The sequence below is a fragment of the Dermacentor andersoni genome, chromosome 10, assembly GCF_023375885.2.
Source record: "Dermacentor andersoni chromosome 10, qqDerAnde1_hic_scaffold, whole genome shotgun sequence".
NCBI classification, from domain to species: Eukaryota; Metazoa; Arthropoda; class Arachnida; order Ixodida; family Ixodidae; genus Dermacentor; species Dermacentor andersoni.
In genome coordinates, this window is record NC_092823.1 from 98,161,735 (window position 1) to 98,184,957 (window position 23,223).

At 44.7% G+C, this 23,223-nt stretch overlaps 1 protein-coding gene across 2 annotated transcripts; it reads left to right on the forward strand.

Moving 5' to 3' along the window:
• LOC126544437 (uncharacterized) lies at positions 1-23,223 on the forward strand. 2 transcript variants are annotated; one of them, XM_055077644.2, is made up of 5 exons: positions 1-817; positions 12,190-12,445; positions 14,935-15,617; positions 17,940-18,198; positions 20,246-23,223. In XM_055077644.2, the coding sequence occupies exons 1-5, from the start codon at positions 116-118 to the stop codon at positions 20,935-20,937; spliced, it is 2,592 nt and encodes an 863-aa protein (XP_054933619.1). In that variant the 5' UTR covers positions 1-115; the 3' UTR covers positions 20,938-23,223. The 2 variants fall into 2 exon arrangements, with proteins under 2 accessions (XP_054933619.1, XP_054933620.1); XM_055077645.2 differs by lacking the exon at positions 1-817 and adding an exon at positions 7,040-7,584.

Sequence of the window (23,223 nt, forward strand, 5' to 3'; positions counted from 1 at the left end):
GTTGTAGTGAGAAACTCTATGCATCCATCAATCGGCGGTTTTGGTTTAGCGTCTGGAGGAGAGTGGTATTCGTGGCAGTGTTTGCGTGTGTGCTGTAAAATAGTTAAATATAACGATGAGTGCTACGAGTGACCCTGTACGAGAGCGTCGACTGAATAATGCCGAGGCTATGCGACGAAGGCGTGCAGTCGAAACAGACGCGCAAAGGCGGCGCCGTTTGGCAGCTGTAGCAGAGAGAAGGACGCGTCGGCAGCGCGCAGTCGAACCGTACGAGGAGCAGCAAGTGCGTTTGGCCGGCGCAGCTAAAGCGAGGCGTCGGAAGCGTAAAGCGGAGTCTCGTAAAGAACGACAACATCGTTTAGCCGCTGATGCCGAAGTGAAGCGGCAAGAGGAGGCGACGAGGCGGGAAGCAGAACGTGCGGTGGAAGCGGTGCGGATGCGCTGGGAGCAGCTGTTACTGACGGTCAAGAATAGACAAGAGCAGCAGCACAGAGCCGACGCCGAGCTGAGACCCCGAAGAGGTTGCTCTCCTCCACGGCCCAAACATTGCATGTCGTTGCAGTTTGAGCATTGGGACCCCGTAGTCGCTATTGCCTGCAACGAACAGCGCCTCGCTCTGCAAGTGTTGCTTGCTGCCAGGGACCGACCAACAGGCTTCTGCGTTTCTGCTGGGCTGTTGTGCGACAACCAGGAACACTGTGGGACATCCGTGTCCGTCGGCGAGCATTCCGAAGCCGATGAGCAGGCAAACTCCTGGGACGGTGTCAACACTGCAGCGACCGTCACGAGTGGATACGGCATCTCCCATAGCAGCAAGGTCAGTTTGGCAAGTATTGTTGTGGGCATTTATTAATGCGTTATCATTAGAAGTCTCAAAGTAGAAAAAAGTGTATGTGTGTGTGAAGCCGGTCCTAGGTGTGTGAGCCGCTCACGTGGTAGAGGTAGAGCGGGGATGGGAAATTTTACAAGAACTTATAATACCAATGGGAGAGTTTGCAAGAGCGTGGGCTGTCTAGAAGCTGGGAATTAGGGAGGGAGAGCAGCGCAGCTGTCCTAATTAGAGTGCATTAGAGTCCAAAGTCTCCCCATAAAGTGGCGCCATCTGGATTTGAAATGCCTATCTTGAAGACTGAGTGCCGCAGAAGTGATTTTGGGAGCCGGAAACATGTCATATATGTTGGGTTTTAGAGACCACCTGTGGGGCACTTGAGAGAGAAAAAGTCGGAGCTGAGAAGGAGGTATAGAGAGAGAGAGAGAGAGAGAGAGCACTGCAGCAGCATATGGGTGCACGAGGAAAGCTAGGAAAAGTTGGTGGCGCTGAAGCGCCATCGCCTCAATCTGTTACAGACAACCCTCATTTCTACTTTGCTCCTCGAAGAGGCAGGACATTCGTCAAGTAAGCTTCTGAGGCACACTTTGCAATGTGGTGAACGCAGTTAGATCATGGATGGATCCAGTGACTTCTAAAGACACTGGAGAAGCATGACACGCCGAACTAAAACATCTGAGAAGACAGTCACAGTGCCAGTCCAAAGACCCTGCAGAGGTGAATAAGTGACAAGCCAAGTTGGAATGCAAACATTCGTGCACACGTATGAAATGCAAAGTGCAATGTGCATAGTCGGTATTGCACTGCTTTAGCCATAGACATTTCAATTTTCTTGTCACCAAGCGTCGTAAGTACATCACAGAAGGCATTTTATGCTGCCCTCTAGAAGTCAAGTGGTCGCTGTGGTGTGATAATATGGCTCAGTGCAGTATAATGAGGCATTAGGTAAACGGTGTTTTGTGGTCGGGCAGTATTAAAGCCAAACTTGCTGAAAAGCATGGTGAATTTTTCAAAGTTCAAGCTTTGTGTAGTATTTCATGCTTCTTTCACTTACAAGAAAGATTCTCTGCATTTCATATAAAGAGTGGTATTTGAGGAAATTGTCGGCGCATTCAAGGAAAGGGTCAGCGAGTTCCAGTGCTAGGAGATCGACCAGAATCCCAGTGAAGTGCTGTCGTTGACATACAAGAGTCTACCAACGACTTTCAATGACAGGTTTTTGGTGGTTACAAAATATCTAGAACCTCTTGTCAAGACAGATGGAATTAAGTGGCAAAACAAAGTGACAGTCGTGTGTGCCAGTGTTGACCTGGTGAACGGTGTATAGAGCATAAACATCAGTTGTGGCTTCTGAGGGGCATGAACATAAACATTGCATATGATGAAAATACACAATTGGGTGTATCATGATTTGCATAGTATTTATTATTAGCTTCACATAGATTCCAGCATTCTTCCAATGGAAGAGAGAATGGTCTAGAGGAATTAGAAATCCCACAGGTAACGCCGGAAGAAGTAAAAAAAGCCTTGGGAGCTATGCAAAGGGGGAAGGCAGCTGGGGAGGATCAGGTAACAGCAGATTTGTTGAAGGATGGTGGGCAGATTGTTCTAGAGAAACTGGCCACCCTGTGTACGCAATGCCTCATGACCACGAGCGTACCGGAATCTTGGAAGAACGCTAACGTAATCCTAATCCATAAGAAAGGGGACGCCAAAGACTTGAAAAATTATAGACCGATCAGCTTACTGTCCGTTGCCTACAAACTATTTACTAAGGTAATCGCAAATAGAATCAGGAACACCTTAGACTTCTGTCAAGCAAAGGACCAGGCAGGATTCCGTAAAAGCTACTCAGCAATAGACCATATTCACACTATGAATCAGGTGATAGAGAAATGTGCGGAATATAACCAACCCTTATATACAGCTTTTATTGATTACGAGAAAGCGTTTGATTCTGTCGAAACCTCAGCAGTCATGGAGGCATTACGGAATCAGGGTGTAGACGAGCCGTATGTAAAAATACTGAAAGATATCTATAGCGGCTCCACAGCCACTGTAGTCCTCCATAAAGAAAGCAATAAAATCCCAATAAAGAAAGGCGTCAGGCAGGGAGATATGATCTCTCCAATCCTATTCACAGCGTGTTTACAGGAGGTATTCAGAGACCTGGATTGGGAAGAATTGGGGATAAAAGTTAATGGAGAATGCCTTAGTAACTTGCGATTCGCTGATGATATTGCCTTGCTTAGTAACTCAGGGGACCAATTGCAATGCATGCTCACTGACCTGGAGAGGCAAAGCAGAAGAGTGGGTCTAAAAATTAATCTACAGAAAACTAAAGTAATGTTTAACAGTCTCAGAAGAGAACAGCAATTCACAATAGGTAGCGAGGCACTGGAAGTGGTAAGGGAATACATCTACTTAGGGCAGGTAGTGACGGCGGATCCGGATCATGAGACGGAAATAATCAGAAGAATAAGAATGGGCTGGGGTGCGTTTGGCAGGCATTCTCAGATCATGAACAGTAGGTTGCCATTATCCCTCAAGAGAAAAGTGTATAATAGCTGCGTCTTACCAGTACTCGCCTACGGGGCAGAAACCTGAAGGCTTACGAAAAGGGTTCTACTTAAATTGAGGACGACGCAACGACCTATGGAAAGAAGAATGATGGGTGTAATGTTAAGGGATAAGAAAAGAGCAGATTGGGTGAGGGAACAAACGCGAGTTTATGACATCTTAGTTCAAATCAAGAAAAAGAAATGGGCATGGGCAGGACATGTAATGAGGAGAGAAGATAACCGATGGTCATTAAGGGTTACGGACTGGATTCCAAGGGAAGGGAAGCGTAGCAGGGGGCGGCAGAAAGTTAGGTGGGCGGATGAGATTAAGAAGTTTGCAGGGACGACATGGCCACAATTAGTACATGACGGGGGTTGTTAGAGAAGTATGGGAGATGCCTTTGCCCTGCGGTGCGCGTAACCAGGCTGATGATGAGATTCCAACGAATGCATTGAATCTGCATAAGTGTTTCATGTAAGCGTGTCATATGTATTTTAAACTATAATATAATAAAATTGAAAACATTGAGCTCGTTAATGCTTAATGAATTAAGTGGTGTTAACCAGACTAAAACGGGGAAGGGGAGAAACACCAACACAACAAAAAGGTTTTTTGCACTCAGGGCCGCCTTCAAAACAGTTTGTCTTCGCTTTTTTCTCTCTCTTATATATGTTATTTTTTTATTTTTACACTAAAGAAGTAATGCTTTGCGACTGATTTCACGTTTCCTAACTGTGCATTGAACAGAAATATTTCCATGATGCTAACAAAAACAAATAACATTAAATTTTCAAAGTTAAATTCATCGTAAAATTACCGTGCAGAAAGGTAGTGTAAACTATTCTTTAGGATTGTGAAACATGACAAGACAACACAGTGCATCTACTGTCCAAGAGTAACCACTTGCTAGTGAAATAATGAGATGTTCATGTGAACAGTGGCTTCATTTATGAAGAACCAAATGAGGGGAATTATGAGCTAAGTGTAAAATTTGCAATCAACTATATAGTGGCTTATTCGGCATGCTACTTTGCACTTGATTGGTATTTCGCATGGGGGACTTCTCCCAAGGATGATGGGTGGGGCCATCCGTGACATGGTTTCTGGGGGACCTCCTCCCCCTCCCCGGCCAGCAACAAGGTTGCACACTGCTGCCAAACATATTCATGTGTGAACGCTGGGCACTTCTCTCCCCCTGGCGATAGGGGAATATTTGCAGCTCTCCTGCAAATGCTAACCCGTCGGCATGAGGAGCTCCAAGAGGCTGCAGCTCCATACAAAAGCATGCGACGATTGAGTTGCGAGATCGTGTCCCTGACCATGACAGGCCCGGTCTTATGGGAGACACATAAAACGTAATGTTTATTGGCCTAGAAGTATCAAAATTTATAAATTTACACCCAGAAACAATATAGACAGTAATTAGTGAGTTCTGTGCCATGTGAGCACACAGTAATAGTGGCAGCAAATGAACGGAAAAGCAGCTGTTCTGGCCGGAGCCTAGCAGATGGCGAAAGCGGGTCCCCCTGCTGACGTTATTGGAACACCATTCACAGCGTCGTCATTGAACACACATGAGGCCAATAGGCAGTGAGACAAAAAAGGGCATAAATCTTAAAGTAAGGAGGCGGAGTGCAAGCAGTGATTAGAGTAGATGGAAAATAAAAACAACAATAGAAAACCATAAAACAGGATGGCTTTACGATAACTGGAGGGGCAGTACACTTTTTTTGAAGCTAAGGCAAGTTGTCTAAGAAAACAGCATTATAAAAAGAGATTTACTCAAGATGACTATAAGTTTGACGTAATACTTCTGTGTAAACCTGCAAGGTGGAGAGAAGTAATTAATAAAGGGAAAATCAGACATCCACCCATTCGTAGCAATTGCTACAAAGGAAACCCATATGGGTTCCTCGAAAGAAAAGCCTCCCAGTTGAAGAAGAATTCGTCCTGGTCTGGGACTTGAACCCGAGACCACCACCTTTCCAGGGCAGCCGCTTTACAATCTGAGCTAACCAGGCTGCTAGCAGGTGGCAGAGCGAAGTTGAATTTGTGGACAACAGCAAGCAAAGCCAAGAGTTTGACTTGATACTTCTGCAGAAACCCGCTAGGTGGAGAGAAGTAATTAAGCCTGGTTAGCTCAGATGGTAGAGCGGCTGCCCCGGAAAGGTACCCGCCCGCATGAGCGGGTACCCACACCAACTTCAATTGATTGAGGTTTTTGTTGATGATTCTGAATGCTCGAGGGGAAATGAAACCTGAGGTGTAGTTACGAATCGCTGTTTTCGAGTCGGATATAATAATCTTGGTGCCTTGAATGGAGGTGCCCATGGCGATGGCGGCCTCTTCCGCCTCCACAATGGAAGATGTGTTTACCGTTGCACAGCTGATGGTGTGTCCGTCGCCATTAGTGACAGCTATGGTGTGTCGACCATCAATGGTGCGAGCAGCATCTACGTATATGGCGGGTTGGTTTTTGTAGCATTGCCAGAGTGCCGCTGCCCTAGCTTTGCGTCTACCACTATTTTCAGTGCTCATGTTTTTCGGAAGCAGGGGGATAACGATCTTGGTCCGGATAGTGTTAGGTATCCGCTGAGGTTGTGGGATATTTAAGGCTGGGAGATACCCTAAGGTGTCGAGGATCCGCTGTCCCGAGTGTGTGCCGGATAATTGGAACTGTTTGAGCCCATTTGTGGGCCTCTATGATTTCTTCAACGTTATTATGTACCCCTAGACTCAACAGTGCCTCCGTATTAGTCCATTTTGGTAGCCCAAGAGCCTGTTTGAATAACGTTCGGATTAGACCATTAATCCGTTCCAAATCCCTCTTCCTGAGATGCAGGTAAGGGCAGACATACGCCACTCGGCTCAGAAATAAAGCCTGGATTAGCCTGCAGGCATCTTTCCCCTTAACTCCGTGCCATTGGTTGGAGACCCTCCTAAGAATAAGATTCTGTAATTTCCCAGCTGTAGTTTGGAGTCGTGCTACGGCTTCTTGGTTCTGTGTGTTTTACTGGATATCGGCGAACACTGTCGCCATATTTCACTGGGGCGCCATGTACAGGGTGGTCATAGAATAAAGAACCAACTTTGGGGTGGTCCTTTATGAAAGGGAACACGCGAGCACGGGGCCCGTGCTCAGCGGAGGTTATGCGGAGGCTGCTTAGAGCGCTAGCAAGTGGCAACAAGGAGAAGTGCGTCCGCTTGTGGCGTCATCTACTGGACGCCAGAATAACCAGGCATGGCCGATAGTCAAGCGCCTGCTAGAATTAACTGGAACCATAGAGAAACTAGAACCCCATTCTCTCTTTCCCTCGCATGACTTGCGCAAGGAGCGGGGCCTGCAGCGCAACGTCTGCTGCTAGCAAACCGCGTTGGATACGCAAGCGCACTGGAAACGCGGAAGCACCAACATACGCCCGGTAGTGCATCCCTGGCTTAATGCGTAAGCATTCTAGGGTACTTCCCTCGGAGCTCTGTCCGTCCGTGCGCCCGTTTTGAAGTGAAAAGCTTCACTACGCTAGTCACCGCGCGAGCCGGCGTATGTCGGAATTGGCTCCGTCGGCGCAGGTGGCCGCCGCCGACTCCGTCGCCCGACCTTTCGCCGCTGCCGCGCGTGACGTCACGTGCGGCGCAGGTGGCCACTGCCGCGCGCTATGCGTCATCGTTTGGCGTTCGCCGCAAGCGCGTGTTTATCGCGGAGGCCGACTATATAACCGCTTGCCAGAGAATAGGCGTGCGCATTCAACATGGAAGGAGAAGAGAGTGATACTACCGATACAGAAGTGCTACCACGGAAGTTGGCTGAAAAGGAGCGAAGAAATAAAAGGCTGAAAGCTCAACGAGCGTCCGAGACACCCGAACAACGAGAAGAACGTCTCGCTAAACGACGCAGGAAAGCCGAGTCCGAAACGCCAGAAGTACGACAGGCACGTCTCGCTAAACGGCGTGAAAAGGAAGCCGAACAGCGACGTTCGGCCATGTCAGCTGAGAGTAGCCAAGATAGTGAAAGTTCGGGAATTGCTGGGCAGTTGCGAAGGAAGAATGAAAAGGCCAGGGCCAAACGAGCTAGTGAAACACCCGAGCAACGAGAGGAGCGTCTCGCTAAACGACGACGACGAGATGCTCAAAAGCGGCTTCTAGCCGACAGTGCCAGCAGCCTTCAGAGTGATGACACAACGACGGAAGAAGAGGTAAAGGCTCGCCGTTACAACGCGTGACATGATGCACTGCATGCATAGGCATACATGAGGTCCTATGGAGGTGTATATGAGAATGCCTTATGACTGTCTATGACTAATGAGATTTATGATTACAACTATATATAGTGAGTACTGAGAGGGATAAGGGTAAGTAAGGTTAATAAGACTGAAAAGATTAGTTACAATAAAATTAGTTAAACGTAACGGGGATTGATTGAGGGTAATTAGAAATATGAGGCTATTAAATTTATGTTTAATTATTACACTGGTCAAGAGCTACTAATTGTTAAATTATCGGTCTAATTAAGAATAATTAAAGGCACATTGATATTAGCTACACCTCATTAAGTAATCTTATTTATTAAATGTACAAATGTCTCTGTCAACGTTAACTAAGGCTAATGAGGTAATTACGCAAATGTCACAATTATAAAAATAACTAAGCCTGAATAATTCATTAACGAAATATTTACGTTTATTTAGCTAAGCTAAAGTTTCACCTGAGTGTGCTTCTCTCCTAAACCACTCCGAATCAAGTGACGTCTATTCACGCTATGGGGGGAGTGTGGAGCCAGAGCTCCGTACTGCAAAAAAAAGCAGGTGGAAACTACTGCAGTTGTAAAAGCGTTGTAAAAGCCTACCCCCAAATTTCAACTTGGCCGACTGCCAAATTTAAGTTGGCCCACCCCCAAAATTAAGATGGCCCACACACAAATTTGTTTGCCTACATCCAAATACATCCAAATTTCAATTTGGCCCACCGCCAAATTATGTTTGCCTACACCCAAATTTGAAGTTGGCCTACCCCCAAATTTAAATTGGTCCACCGCTACTATAGGCTTCCCCAATACATATTTTATGGACCCTTGTATCTCTATGATTATTCTCTCTAATCAATTTCTTTAATTGTTTCTTCCCGCTTATGAAGATGCCAATCATCTACATTTACACTATTATGATGATTAAATGTCGCAACTTTCCACATTATGCATTTTTGTGCAGGTACAAGGCATTAACTTTTTGCGTGGCGGGCAGATCTTGCTACGATACTTGCCAAAAAATGTTTACGCATTAAAATACGCTCGTAGTGTGTATTGACTAGCGGGCATACGCTGGTCCTTAAACGTTTCCAATGTGGTAGCCTACCGAACACGGGGTGCTAGCAGCAGACTCAGCGTTGCAGGCCCCGGCTGTTGCACATCCACCTGGCGTAGGAGGCAGTCCAGCGGCTGCTTGCCTATCAGCCGTCTGTCTCTGCTTATTCTAGCCGCCAGTAGATGGCGCTACAAGCAGACGTGCTTTAGGGTGCCTCGATGTTCGCCCGCAGCGGGCGCACATCGAGGCACCCTAACGTACTTCCCCTTGCTGCCTGTTGCTGGCACTCTAAGTAGCCTCTGCAGAGCACACACGCCCCGGCGCACACTCTCAAGTTCAACAAATGGCCACAGAGGGGGAAAAAATCGACTGCACACCGCTGCTAATTAAACCAGCATAGTAGAATCACTTTGGGATGCTTACGTTAGTTACAATACTTCCCGCTAGAGGCGCCGTAATAAGCGGAATTTTATTTTACAAACTTCCTCCTACAATTCTTGAAGCATCTTTATTACATAAAAAGAAGGGCAATATTATCATTGCTAATTAGATATTGTACTGTTTATTAGTAAGTTTATTGTTTCTTTTCATTATAAACGCAAATAGCATTCAGCATCATCAGTCTTTCACATGACCTCTGGCCTGGATTTAAAATTTTTTCCGGTATTTTCAAGTGCACAGCGGCACGGATTCATTCGTTCGTACACCTAGACTGGTTGCTTCTTTGTTGCTAAAACTAGTTTATTGCGCTTGGATGTCTTGCATTATTTAACTTGGGGTGAAGTGACGTGTTTGCAAGCGGACGTATAAATCCGAAAGCTAGGTTTCGGTCGTGAGCCATTCGGAAGGCGTCTGCATTGAAACGGGAGCTGGATTCTGCTGTGTCTGACAACGGCAATAATGGTGAGTCATTTAGCACCACTGCTTGAATCGTTATATAATATTCCTCTCATTAACTTACAGGTGGAGACAAGTTAACGAACTAGATCCTGCATTACATATGGGCAGTCAGGATCCTCTGTTGCAGTTTGCTAAATAAACCTTTAGTGGCGAGGCCGTCATTATACACACACAATCAGGAAAGAAAGAGAGAATGATATCGGAACGCACATCACATTTTTCATCTTGTAGCCGTGGCCGTAGGTGACTGAGTAGCCTTATCAATATACATACAAAACTTTTTTTTGAGTCCGCCAGCAACTTCTTTCGTCCACAAAACCAAATAATCCTTTGGTAAAATGAAGTGAAAGTACAGAATTTAATATATTAAACAGTTGCAAGCATGATAATTAACCCATGTTTTGTACTTGTTGGTTCCAAATGTTCTTGCTGTTCAGTTTGGTTTACCGTAGGGCATTTATTTTTGCAGTAGTAAAGCGGTGCATCACGTTCGTGCAGAAAAATAATGCATCAGTTCTAATAGCTTCATGACTTTCATGCATTAGGTTGTGGAACCGGCAGTGTGATCTCTTCTAGTGTATAAATGAACGCACAAATGTTCTCATTTGTGATCTTAATAATACTTAAGCTGTTGACATGCATTGTAGTTGGGCAGACATCAATTTTATGGACAATAGCAATATTGATTCAGCATGCTGCTTAAGCACCCTAGAACAGACAGTGTACATTTGCATGTGTTCCGTAGTCTCAAACCATTACATTGTATATGTCACGCCTTTTTGCATTTCATATTGCAAAATTGTGCTTTTTCAATTTCTGATGCAGTCAGAATTGCCATTCCAGACATGCAGTAATGAGGATGGCACCGGTATAATAAATCAACACACTCCATGCACTAAACAGAAGCTGCTGCCTGCTACAACAAGGCCATTGTGTGGACTTTGGCTGCTACTACAAGGTAAACAACACCGGGTTCAGAAATAAATATGCTTGAGATATCTGTATTGGCTTGCTAGTCTTGGGATCCACGTCATTTGTTTGCAGCAGATATGAATGTTTGTTCATATTTATGGTTCAGTATAATTGGTTCTAACATAAAAGAAAACACTACCTGGGTTTGGCTAATCTGTGCTGTGTCTCATGTGTCGCTGTTCTGCCCCAACAGAGTCTGTGCCAAGCACATCTTGGTCATCACAGGACCTCCCATCTACACCAAGAGGAAAAGGGCTGGAGCTGAATTTGCAAGGCTTTTTACACTACCAACAAAGAAGCGCATGTAGAAGAATTTGGATGAGATATCGAATCTGGAGAGGACTGTGTCTAGACTGAAAAGAGCTTCAGCCACCATTCCACCAGCACGGACATTTGGCCGAGTCATCCAGTTAACTCAAAAAGGACTTTCTAGAAATTCTTCGTGTTCAGGTGCACCTGCAACTTCTGACCAAGCACGGACGACGCTGGCCAAAAGAGTTCCGTCAGTTTGCCCTTAATCAGCTTCCTGGCCATGTCAATTCCATTTGTGCCAAGTGTAATTTTTTTTCTATAAATCCAAGCTTTTTCATTGCCCATTCTCGTTAGAGATCGTTCTTCCTCATCCAAACATAAAGGTCAACCGATTCGTCGCTCATACTTAATACCAGTCACTGTCATATCTGTAGCAGTATTTTCTAATGTAATTTTCTGGACAGGCCGCCATTGGAATCTGAACCTGGCAACGTTTAACGCTAGAACGTTATCTAGTGAGGAAAGTCTAGCAGTGCTATTGAAAGAATTAGCGGGCAGTAAATGGGATATAATAGGGCTCAGTGAAGTTAAGAGGCCAAAAGAAGCATATACACTGCTAAAAAGCGGGCACGTCCTGTGCTACCGGGGCTTAGCGGAGAGACGAGAACTAGGAGTCGGATTCCTGATTAATAAGAACATAGCTGGTAACATACAGGAATTCTATAGCATTAACGAGAGGGTGGCATGTCTTGTTGTGAAACTTAATAAGAGGTACCAAATGAAGGTTGTACAGGTCTACGCCCCTACATCTAGTCATGATGACCAGGAAGTCGAAAGCTTCTATGAAGACGTGGAATCGGTGATGGGTAAAGTCAAAACAAAATACACTATACTGATGGGCGACTTCAATGCCAGGGTAGGCAAGAAGCAGGCTATAGACAAGTCAGTGGGGGAATATGGCATCGGTTCTAGGAATAGCAGGAAAGAGTTATTAGTAGTTTGCAGAACGGAATAATATGTGGATAATGAATACCTTCTTCCGCAAGCGGGATAGTCGAAAGTGGACGTGGAGGAGCCTGAATGACGAGACTAGAAATGAAATAGACTTTTATACTCTGCGCTAACCTTGGCATCATACAAGAGGTGGACTACAATATGTGGATCAGAAACAATGGGCGAAAAGATGAGACTGCGGCAGCAGAAAGCGGACTTTTTGCAGTGAAGAATGAAGGGAGGGGGTCATATCTATTTCCAGGTCAACCAGTGCAATTCGCTTGTCATCATCTTTGTCTAATTGTTGCAGTGACAGACCATGAACTGGCATTTACAGCTCAATAAATTACTGCATGCTTTTTCGCATGTTCCCTCTCTGGCTAGGTTATGAGGCAGAATGTTGCCAACTGGCGTACGCACAAGTCAGTGGCTGCAGGATCCACCACAGTAATGCAAGGAGACGCTGCCGCACAATGCGACCGGAGAGCAGATGTTGCTGTCCAGTCCACATGGTGTAAGGAGGGCGTGTCCAAATCAACACAGGCTGAGTTATTCACTCTGAAGGTCTCCAGGTGGACGCAGTCCAATGATCTCGAAGAAAGCTACAGTACCTCTCCACTGCTGGAACAGCCAAGCAAAGGTGCACCCTCATAGCATTTTAATAGTATTATCACCATTATAAATGACTAATTTAAAGGAACACTAAAGATGAATGATAAATTAAGGCGGGTTTTCGATATCGCATATCTGCAATGCCTCAAACACAAGTCAAACACAAGTATGGTAAGACTGAGACATGGGCTTGAAGTTCTCAAACTAGCTTCTTGTGACATCATTAGTAGGAATAGAATATTCCATGCTATTTGATTTGAGAATTCCCTGTTTGAAGTTGTTAAATATTCCTTTCTGTTCAGACGTAAGGGGTAAGTAGCGACACTCGTTGGAATCTCGAGGGAGGGAGGTCAATGGACATGGGAGCGGTTCCAAATGATTCTTCACCAGGAGAGCCACTCTTGTGCAGGTGCATCAGTTCCTGAGCAAACGCACGGGGTCACTAACTTGTGCTCAGTAATTCCTAGTGATCCAATAAGAATGGCTCTCTTTTAGGCAGCCTACATATTGTTGCACATACGTGTGAGAAAAACGAAGACCAGTGAGCTGAGCAGTTGCATCCCACCATTAGACTTGGCTCATCTGTTTGTAGTAGACGAGCCACTCGTCGGCATCTTCTCCCATTTTTCCTCCGAAGGTGGATGGCACTCGGTAGTACTGCAGTGGACTGTTAAATGCTGCCCTCGAAGCAGCTCCTTCTAAGGGCATGTCGAAGATGGTCACGGCAGATGGTGGAAGGCCGGCAAGTCGACTGCTTCGACGAAGCTGCAGCAATGATGATTCCGCTGCTGTAAGTGCTTTCCCAGCACTTCTACCACTTTTTTACGTGCAAAAATGACCGTTTATCACCCTTGCGACTTAAGGGGGCTGTTTATGTTAGGTCGCGAAGGTGAGCTCAAGAGCGGCCAGCTGGTTGAAGATCTACATGTTATCCTCCTATTCTTTCCCCACCCGGGACCACAAGCATGCTTGCCAGTCTTCGTTTTGCTCACACGTATGTGCAACAACATAAGTATGTTTCGATATAGGCAAAGCAAATTATTGTTTGACCAGTCTTGCCATATTCGCATCACTTTAAAACAGTGCATAGTGATAGAGTATCACACTTCTCTCCTTAAACAAGACCAACACTGTGTGTATGTGTACAAATTTGTCAAAAGCGTGCAGCCTATTCTGCGCCTTCACCATTTATGCCATTCAGCTGTGTGGTGTGGTTTTTGTATAGTTTACTACAGACACCCTGGACTTATGGATGGTAATTGCAAGGACTCTCATTCCCAAAAGTATCGAAACTTATGCCACACTACAGGAAAACCCTTGCAGAGCCTGTAGTCAGTCTGGCAGTTGCAGTCAACATAGCCTATACACTTTTGATAAAGACTGTAGGTCTGATGACGTGCTGTTTCCATGTTTCACTAAACATTTTCGCATTGCGCCAGGCAACTGAAAGTAGGTCTTTCTTATTCACGAGCTCCTCAATTGATCGAATATCCAGTTGTTAATGGCATTACATACATCTATGAAATATTCTATATTCGAAGGTCATATTTCTTGAATATTCATATTCAGAACAGAAATTTCACAACTTGAACACTGATAATCATGAGATATTTGACAGCATGTGCTCAGCATTAATGTTTTATGAATGACCAGATATTATGCTGCGTATTAAAGGAACTGAAGACTTAACATAGTGAGTTTTGAGGGCCTTTTCTGAACAATAATGAGTGCTACTTATAAAATGTGTGATGGCTTATAATGCATGCTGGTGCAGCAGTTATAGCATAAAATTAAAATGGAAACTTTGCCCTTCGACTTCTTCAGTGATCATAATCTGCCAAGTAAATGCATATCAAGTCTGGAAGGAATGCTTCGCTGTTAAAAGCTTAGCTTATCTTAGTGCCCCTTTCATTTCATCTCATAATGAAAACCTTTGTCTTCGGTAACTGCCTAACTGCACTTTCAGTTGTCCAGTTCTTTCTGCACAGCACAGAACACTGGAGACGCAGGAAATGTAAAATGCATGCAAGTATGTGTCTTATTTCATCTGCGTCACACACTTTTATTTTGTGTTCATGTGTGCGCTAGAACAGTAAAACAAAACAAAAATGGAAACCACAGCAACCAGCACAATCTTAAACATTGCATCCTTGGCCTAGATATTTCCCAGTCTCATTTCCCCATCTGATCTTCTGCTGCCCTCGACTGCGTTTCTCGTCCCTTTGAATGCAGAATATATTTTAGACCAACATTGCTTTGATGCACTACTTCCTCAGGGTAGCATGACATGGGAAGAAGACGTGGCAGCATCTGCAGGCAGATATGGGTTTTCAAAATTTAAGTGTTAACAATTCAAGCGACTGTTTCAAATTAGATAGTGACATTCAGAATAACTTAGCGTAGTGCCTTGGTATGCTACCTTGGTTTGCACATTTTTGCCAGTATGATTTTTACCAGCTTTCATAGCAGATGTTGAGAGCACCATTGCAGTGTAGCATACTTTACATTCTCTTTCAGCAATGCCTTTAGTCCTGAGCAACTCAAGGAGAAGCGACCATGGAGTCCTGCAAGAAGCAAATGTTGATGGTGTCATAGAAGGTGACAGCAGATTCAGTGCGGACACTGGTGCAGCTCGCAGTGAAGAGAGAGCAAGCTCTCTCACAGTTAATGCAGGGTCACCATTTGTTGCCTATAGCTGCAGACTTTGCTCACTCAAGTTCAGCGAGCTGGACGCCTTGGCCTCCCACGTAAAGACGTGCCCGTGGCCAGAGCCATTCCAGTGCAGCCTGTGTTTGCAGACGTGTTTGGACTGGAGTGCGACCCGGCGTCACCTTGCTTCTCACATCAACAGAGCCACACCAAAGTGCCCGTTTTGTGAGCAGAGCCTTGATTGTAGGAGCTGGACCATCATGAGGCACATGCAGCGGCACCACGTGCATGTCAAGGCGTTCATGTGCAACTTCTGCTGGGGCACATTTGTGATGAAGCAGGACATTCTCACACATACCCGTCGGTGTCGTGCAAGGGTGATCGAGCTCGACAAGTGCTTGAGCTCAACCAAAAAATGCAACTCACAGGCTCACATTTACCCACACTTGTACAAGTGTTCCATTTGCTTGGTCACATTTGCAGATGTCTCAGCAGTGGCGAGTCACATGCAAGTTCACGTGAATGAAATGCAACACAGTCAAGCAGATAGAGTAAGTACGTCTTGAAACTGTCAAATTCTGGGACAAACTTCGAACTATTGCCTAAACCCTTGGTGATAGAGCTGCAAGGCATGGTTTTGGTAGCACGGCAACAGAAGGGCAAAGAAAATGGGCTGACAGTCTGCCTTCTTCGCCCTCCTGTTGCCCTGCAACCAAAGCTCACTATGAATTCACTTCCACTTGTCCATCTTTCTATCCTTCTGCACTGTAATGATTGCCTAACATCTGTGAATATTTAGTACAAATTTGTGGCAATTCAAAAAAGAATTAAGGGTCGTGCACTGAACAATGCAACAAAATATGGTAGTATTAAGAGACAGGAACACAGCAGTATTGTTGACATACCGGTGTTGCTGATAAGTCTAGTCACGATTGAGTGGACTAAGTGGAATTCGGCAGGTTGTATATAATGTGTAGAGCTGATAGATTGTTAGTTTGTTAGAGCCAGTGGTGGGAATTCTGCTTCAATTGCTCCAATCTGCTACACTCTGTTAAAGCTGCCGCATCCATGCTACCACTGAGAAACTGCTGCAAAGGTGCTCCAGGATGAGCTGCGCCACACAATTTTCAAGGCCACAGTGAAGAGGAGTTGTGGTCAACACCAGGTGGCGGTCGCCACCACCTTATGCAAAGAGTGCCATTGCATCTTCATAAAGCTAAATGAGCTAAAGGGTCACTGAGCTAATCCAATCGAATTCGCATATGTTCACAGTCTGCCATTAGGAAACTCTCCTATGTGCCATATTTGTAGGTTGTGCATAGTTTAAGGTAAAGTTCTGTCAGTCCTATAGTATGTGCTCAGCCCATTTCACATTGTTGGCATGTCCCGTATTCATACTAGCGGTAGGACCCTGGTGAACACGGTGTTCCCCAACTGATGACACGCACCTCGCACATTTGGCACGATGGCTGTGTCATGGCACACAGTGCACTGAAACTTACTCCCTTGAGTGTTATTACATAGCTGCTTTGCTGTGTGGAGTTTATCTGTGTGTGCTGGTGACGCAGCCACCCTACTAGCTTGGCGACTTTAGGCCTAAAATAAAATTACTCGAATGGTTATCCTCCATACCATGCAACTCTATTGCCAGGAATTCTTTTTTTTTTTACCTTTGTGCGGTTTGCTTGCTTTACCACTGGAGGCATGCGGTGTTTTCTTTTTCGAGCCTATAAGTTGACTCAATGTGGCCGCAGGACGACTGTAATTTGTTCGCTAGTGGTGGCCTACGTGGATTGTCTTCGTCAAGAATATGATGTGTGCCAGTACTTTGGAACCATTTCTGAAGTGCGAGAATAGTGTCCGGCCGAGAACCATTCAGAATCATCATTGTTGACTGCTACAAAATCTGTTCCAAAATGCTCTTGGACATTCCCACCACTGTAAAGCTGTAGAGGTCCCTTTAAATTGTCGTTCTGAAGGTCCTAGGACTATCCAAGGTTTTGCCTAATATTGACGTGTGCTGTATGTAGACGACGATGAGAATAGTGCTTTAATGGACTCCGTGTAGTGGGACAGTAAATGCAGAGACGAAGAAGACGTCTTTGTTCCGGTGGATTTGCAACAGGCCGTTCCACCGTCTTGCTCAAAGTGTTGTTGTCTTGTTCGCGTTGAACCGCGACAATATTCATTTTGTCCAAAAAGCTGTGTCCAGGAGTCTGAAAGCGGCTGCACAAAATTTGTGTTGATTTGAAAAGAAACTAAGAACCGTGCAAAAATGATAGAATAGAAAATTACCATTATAACATTAAAAGATGAGAACAGAGCGGTATGGTCTAGCCGATATCATGGCTTAGGCCAATCGCGTGAGGTGAAACCGAACTTTGGCTTTTCGAATGCATACAAGATAGCGGCCCAGGTGTTCAATTAGATATGAGTTTGATCTGTTATCCTGGATGTTCCAGGACTATACCCGAGCTGCTGCTTTAGTATAGACCGTATGGAGGTAGTGACTTAGGCAGTTTGTGGTGGCACTCTTGATGGTAGTGATGTCCGATTGGGGATACTGCTTTCTCTCAGCCCATAGGACTGCATGGGATAATGTTTCTAATTTCTGCTGGAACAGAACAGTTATGAAGTGTGCATTCATGAAAAGTTTCTTGTACATCTTAGAAGAGCACACAAAACGGAGTAGCAGTATTTCAAATCCTGTGTATTTTTAAAGCACACATGGCAGGAAAAGCACACTCTAGAAAAAGGAGGGGGAAGCGGAAGCAGTGTTAGGGCAGAGAATTCGCACTCGGACAAACAGTGTAATTTAGCTTTAGATGATAACAAATTGCCGCATGCTTATTGCATCTTGTCTCTCTGTCTAGGTTATAGAGAAGGATCCCTCTGATTGCAGTGGGCAGCAGTCAGTGGCAACAGGATCCACCAAAGTCATGCAAGGAGATGCATCTACACAGTGTGACTTTAGAACAGACATTGCTGTCAAATCCATGTTGGCCGATGGCATCTCTAAAGCGACAGAAGCTGAATTGTGCACTCCAAAGATATCCAAGTGGACACAGTCCGAAGATCTGAAAGTCTGCAATGACGAGTCCTCATTGCTGGAACTGACACTGCCAAACGAAGGTGCACCCCCATGGATTTTGATGTGATTTCTTTCAACACCATCAACAACTTAAGTTTCGCTAAAAAAGAGCGTTAAACTGGACTGATAAATTACTTTGGTAAAATAGCGCATGCATGAGTCTTCCGACAAGTGGAATCTTGGTAAGCCAGAAAGAGGGTAAAAATAAGATGGGCTAGAAATTACTGCACTAGCTCCCCATCACGTCATGCGATTTGAACACTGTTTGCTTGGTACTATAGCCAATATAGTAGTTTATCAATAAACGAGGATTACCATATAATTTTGAGTAAGAGCCGCACTCTCAACTTTGCAGCCCAAAAAAATCTGAAAAACAAAAAGCAATTGCGTTTGGTGCCCTGATGCCATGTGGGCTCATCAGCGAATTTTCGCATGCTGCTACTAGATGGCAAGAGCTGCCCTTCAGCTTCAAAAGTCCGAGGCGCAGCCATGCTCGGCTCCTCTGCATTCCTCTAGGGCACTGCAAATCACCAGCACCATAATTTTTTTGGGCAGTTAGTTTTCACAGCCAGCTCCTTTGGCTCATCTGTCAACTGCCGGGAGTCTACAATGGAAACAAAGTGTTTGAGGATGATGTACATGCTGCATTTAAGCTGAAAGTTGTCATGTACGTAAAAGAGCACAGCAAGCGAGCAGCCAGCCATAGCTTCGGCATTGATGACAAGTGCATACGTCGGTGGCTGAAGCAGAAAGAGGAGCTTGCTGCAGTTAACAAATTGAGAAGCGTGTTTTGTGAAAAAGAGTGCAAGTTCCTGAGACTCATACTTGGAAAAATTTAACAGGAGGTCCAGTCTCGTGCAAGAGCCGCACATAGTGAAAAAAAGATTCAGCCCTTACACGAGTCTATATGGTACATTGCATTTTTTTTAAAAAAACAAAAACTCAACATAGGGAGTTTTCAGCACTAAGTTTGCCTTATGCTTCACTAAATTACCCTTCTATTTGGTGCCTTTTATGAGTGTCTCAGATATAAAGTCATGACTATAGCTCAGCTGCATGCAGGTACTGTACAATTTGTGGAGCAACTAAGTTGAAGTTTGGTATGGCTGGGTTTGCTGTAGAACTGAGTTGAACATTTTTTATGTGCACTGCTTTCGTAAGGCATTGTGATGTGGGTAGCACACGTCACGGCTTCCATGACAATCCTGCATTTAGGGGTTTGTCTTAAGGGGGACGAGACACTTCAAAAACTTTATTTCTTAAAACAATTTGAATTATGTTTGCACAGTTAATGCATATTCACCAGCTTATCTCAAAAATGAAATAATTTTTCTCCGTGATAAATATTTCGTATGATATCCAAAACAGAATGTTTCGTTTAGGGCCTAATTAGCTAATTAACAGCAGCTTACACAGCAATGTATGCCACACGGAATCGATTTTATTGTTCATGGTGTGTTGTAAGCTATAAATCATTGTTTTAGGCCATTTTGAAGCAAAGTTATAGGTTGTCAAACTTAGTGATGACAAATGCCCAACTTGATATTTTTCTATTACCAAGGTGGGCATTGTTTATGGCTAAGTTTGACAACATACAACTTCGCTCAAAAATGACTTAGAACAATGATTTATAGCTTGCGACATACTGAACATTCAGAATCGATTCAGTGTGCTGTACGATACCGTGCAAGTTGCTGTTAATTAGCTCACTAGGCCCTAAACAAAGAACATCCTCTTTTGGATGTCATAAAAAATATTTATCATAGAAAACAATAATTTCATTTCTTAAATCACCTGGTAAAAATACATGAACTGTGTAAATCTCATTGAAATTGTTTAAGAAAATAAAAAAAAGTAATTTAAAGTGTCTTGTCCCCCCTTAAGCAACAGATCTAGATTTGAAAAATATGAGCTCTCACTCTAGGATTTGAGCGACTGTTTCAAATTGCACAGTGGAATTCATCAACTTTCCTGTGTATAGTGCCTTGACACGCTGCCTTGTATTTCAAGTTTTTTTATGCAGGGCACCAGTTTCATATTTACCAGCATTTGCCGTCTGTGTTGGGAGCACTTTCCATCCTTTTTCAGGAATGCCTCTGGTGCTGAGAAATTCAAGGAGGACCAGCAGTGGAATGCTGGAACACTCAGAACTTGATTATGTCGCAGGAGGTGACTGTGTACTCAAAGTGACAACCAACCCACCTTGCAGTGAAGAGAGACAAGGCTCTGCCACAGTCAATGCAGGGTCAGTAGTCACCGCCTATGCCTGTGGACTTTGCTCAAGAAAGTTCCAGGGCCTGGATTCTTTGACTTGCCATGTACTGACATGCCTATGGCCGGAGCCTTTCCAGTGCAGCCTGTGCTCACGGAGATGTGTGAACTGGAGCGTAGCGCGGGACCACCTTCTCACTTCTCACGTGAACAGAGCCACAGCAAAGTGCCAATTCTGCAAGCAACCTCTTAATCTCAGGACGGATTGCATCGTGACGCACATGCTGCGGCTGCACGTGGGCGTGAAGCTGTTCATGTGCAATTTGTGCAAGGCCACTTTTTACGGCAGGCACAGCTTGCTTCTGCACCTTCGTCGACGGCACGAATGCGGGATGACGCACGAGTGCGATTGGTGTGCGAGCTCGTTTGCCGACAAACGTGATTTGCAGGCCCACATTCTCCAGCACTTGAGTGCGTGGCCGTACAAGTGTCATATTTGCCTGGCCACATTTGTGGAGAAGTCGGACATTGCTAGTCACATGCGTGATCACAAAAATGGGAGGTGTTAGTGTGCCTTGCAGTTTTGCAAGATTCCCCAATGAGCTAGGTGGCTGCTGGCCTCGCACGTTTCGAATGCTTGGAGCTTGTGGCAAGCTTCCAGGTGTGTGAACAGCCTGCAGGCTTGTGTACTTTCAGCTCTCTCGTATGTGGTGTAGTGGCACCTTGTGAAACCATGTGAATGTCATTAAAAAGAAGCTTTACCACAGGTCCTACTCCAGTTTCCCTACTCAAATACATGCAAAGCAGAGCCGTGCTCTTGTTAGACAACTCCGTAGCAGCATCAAATGCAGATAATGCAGTTCTGTAGATTGCATCTGTTAGAGCACCTCAAGTGGACAGATGTGATCTGCAAGTTTGCATGAAATTGTTGCAATGTTAACAAGGGTTTCATAGAAGTCCTACTCACAAATCACTGGCATGTATCACAGAATGGTGTATGTATAACGTAATTACTAGTGTAATACCTCCACTTCTCCTTTCAGATTTATTTTAGGGTGCCCGCTTTACATAAGCCTGCCTCGTGTAAGGTGGGCTTACAACTACTCACTGAATCCTTGAACTGTACTCAGAGTGCTATGCAAAAAATTTGGAGGACGCTTAAGCATGACCTTTAACAGTGGAATGCGATAGCATTCAGAGATCCCCCAACTACTTCTCACACTTCGTGGCAACTACACCTTATGTAACCATTGTAATATTTTCCTGGAAACGCTGGTAGTGAACGCTATGCATGAAGGCGAGCGTTTTGGTTCAGTCTGGATGGTGTAGCAAGGAACCGAGCAGGGCGTGCCACTCCTACTAAGAAAGACCTCAAACGGCAGCTGGAGAAGGGGCTTGTGTTTGAGTTTCTACGCAACAGAATTATGTTTTCTTGTATAGTAAAATAACAATCCGACACTATCATGTCTGGCAGTTGTGTGTGAGTCGTACTTTATGAATTATGCACCACGCGGAGGGCCTGCGTGGACTGGAATGCGTGGTTCGAGATGATTTTTCTCACACGGACAACGTCGCTGGTGCCTTTAATTCTTTAATGACTTTAATTCAGTGTTCCTTGTCGCGTCTGCTGCCCTCATTGTTTGACGATCTTGCCTCAGCAGTGCATACCCAAAGCTGGTGGTCCTTCATGCCTTCTGTTACTATTTCACATTCCCATCACTTTGAAGCTCTTGATGTGTCTCAGTCAGAACCATATACCACATGTTCAATATCCATGCCCACCCTTCTTGCAGGAATTCCCTCTCAGTACGCCTGAAAGCATGATGCAGGTAAACAATGCACTTCAGCACAGTCAATATCATTGAGGCATTCTGGATAATCCATGATCACAATCTTGTGGGAAAGAATGACACGGCTATTGTTATAAGCACAGTAATGAGTGCCATATAGTAGAGCTCGCAGAAATCCACCACCATGTGTCTTCTCTGGACCGAAATAAAGTTATTTTACTCACTCACTCACGTGGTTATGGCATCCGGGAATGCACCGGTGCAATCTCGGAGACCACGCCTATGGGAATGCACGTGATGCTTAGTGAAACAGTGTTTCAAATTTTCGGGCTCCAAAGTGTTGGTGCAGGCCTTACACGAGGGAGGTCCTCGTGCATGTAAATACATCCATTTTTCTTAATAGGCGCACCTTACAGAACTGTGATATCGCCTTTTATTGCGAAGTTACAGAGTTGTTAACTAAATGTGCAAGTTCCTTCGATTACAATTTTAATATCTGAAAATATTCATGACCTAAATTGAATATCTACTTTCTAGAGTCCGTAGACAGCTTTCTTTTCAATGCAGCATACCTCATCAAGTTGGGGGTAGTGGATGCCAAGAAAAACCATTTCTCCATTTCTGTGTACTTAATCAGGAGATGTTGAGGTAAAGCTTCCTCTTAAAAGAACAGGCTGGTGGGCTAGTTGTTACTGCATAATTTGAAGTATAGTACAAATGGGCCAGTAGGACTACAGGGCAGCGCTGTCTCTGTCTCCTCTGTCGTCCTGTGTGCCCATTTGCGCTGTAGCTCAAGTTATATTTCCTCTTACATATGGGCAATCACACCCATTTGCAGAAGTACAGATGACATGAGAATGACTGAATCGACAAGCAGAGTAACATCACTCTTAAGATATTACATGAAAGAGGTTACATTGAGTATATTTTTGACCACATAATTTTGCAGAATTTGTGATTTGGGGTGTCATGTACATTGCTAAAAAAAATATGCACTCTTAATGCACAGAACTGTGTAACTTTTTAAAACTTAATTAAGCTGCAGAATAAAAGGGTTTTACATAA

Bases quoted from the DNA above. Each gene is read 5' to 3' on its own strand.
- LOC126544437 (XM_055077644.2), top strand. From the start codon at position 116: ATGAGTGCTACGAGTGACCCTGTACGAGAGCGTCGACTGAATAATGCC. The intron at 12,446-14,934 runs GTGCACCCTCAT...ATTCTCTTTCAG, and splicing joins GCTGGAACAGCCAAGCAAAG to CAATGCCTTTAGTCCTGAGC. The intron at 15,618-17,939 runs GTAAGTACGTCT...CTCTCTGTCTAG, and splicing joins AACACAGTCAAGCAGATAGA to GTTATAGAGAAGGATCCCTC.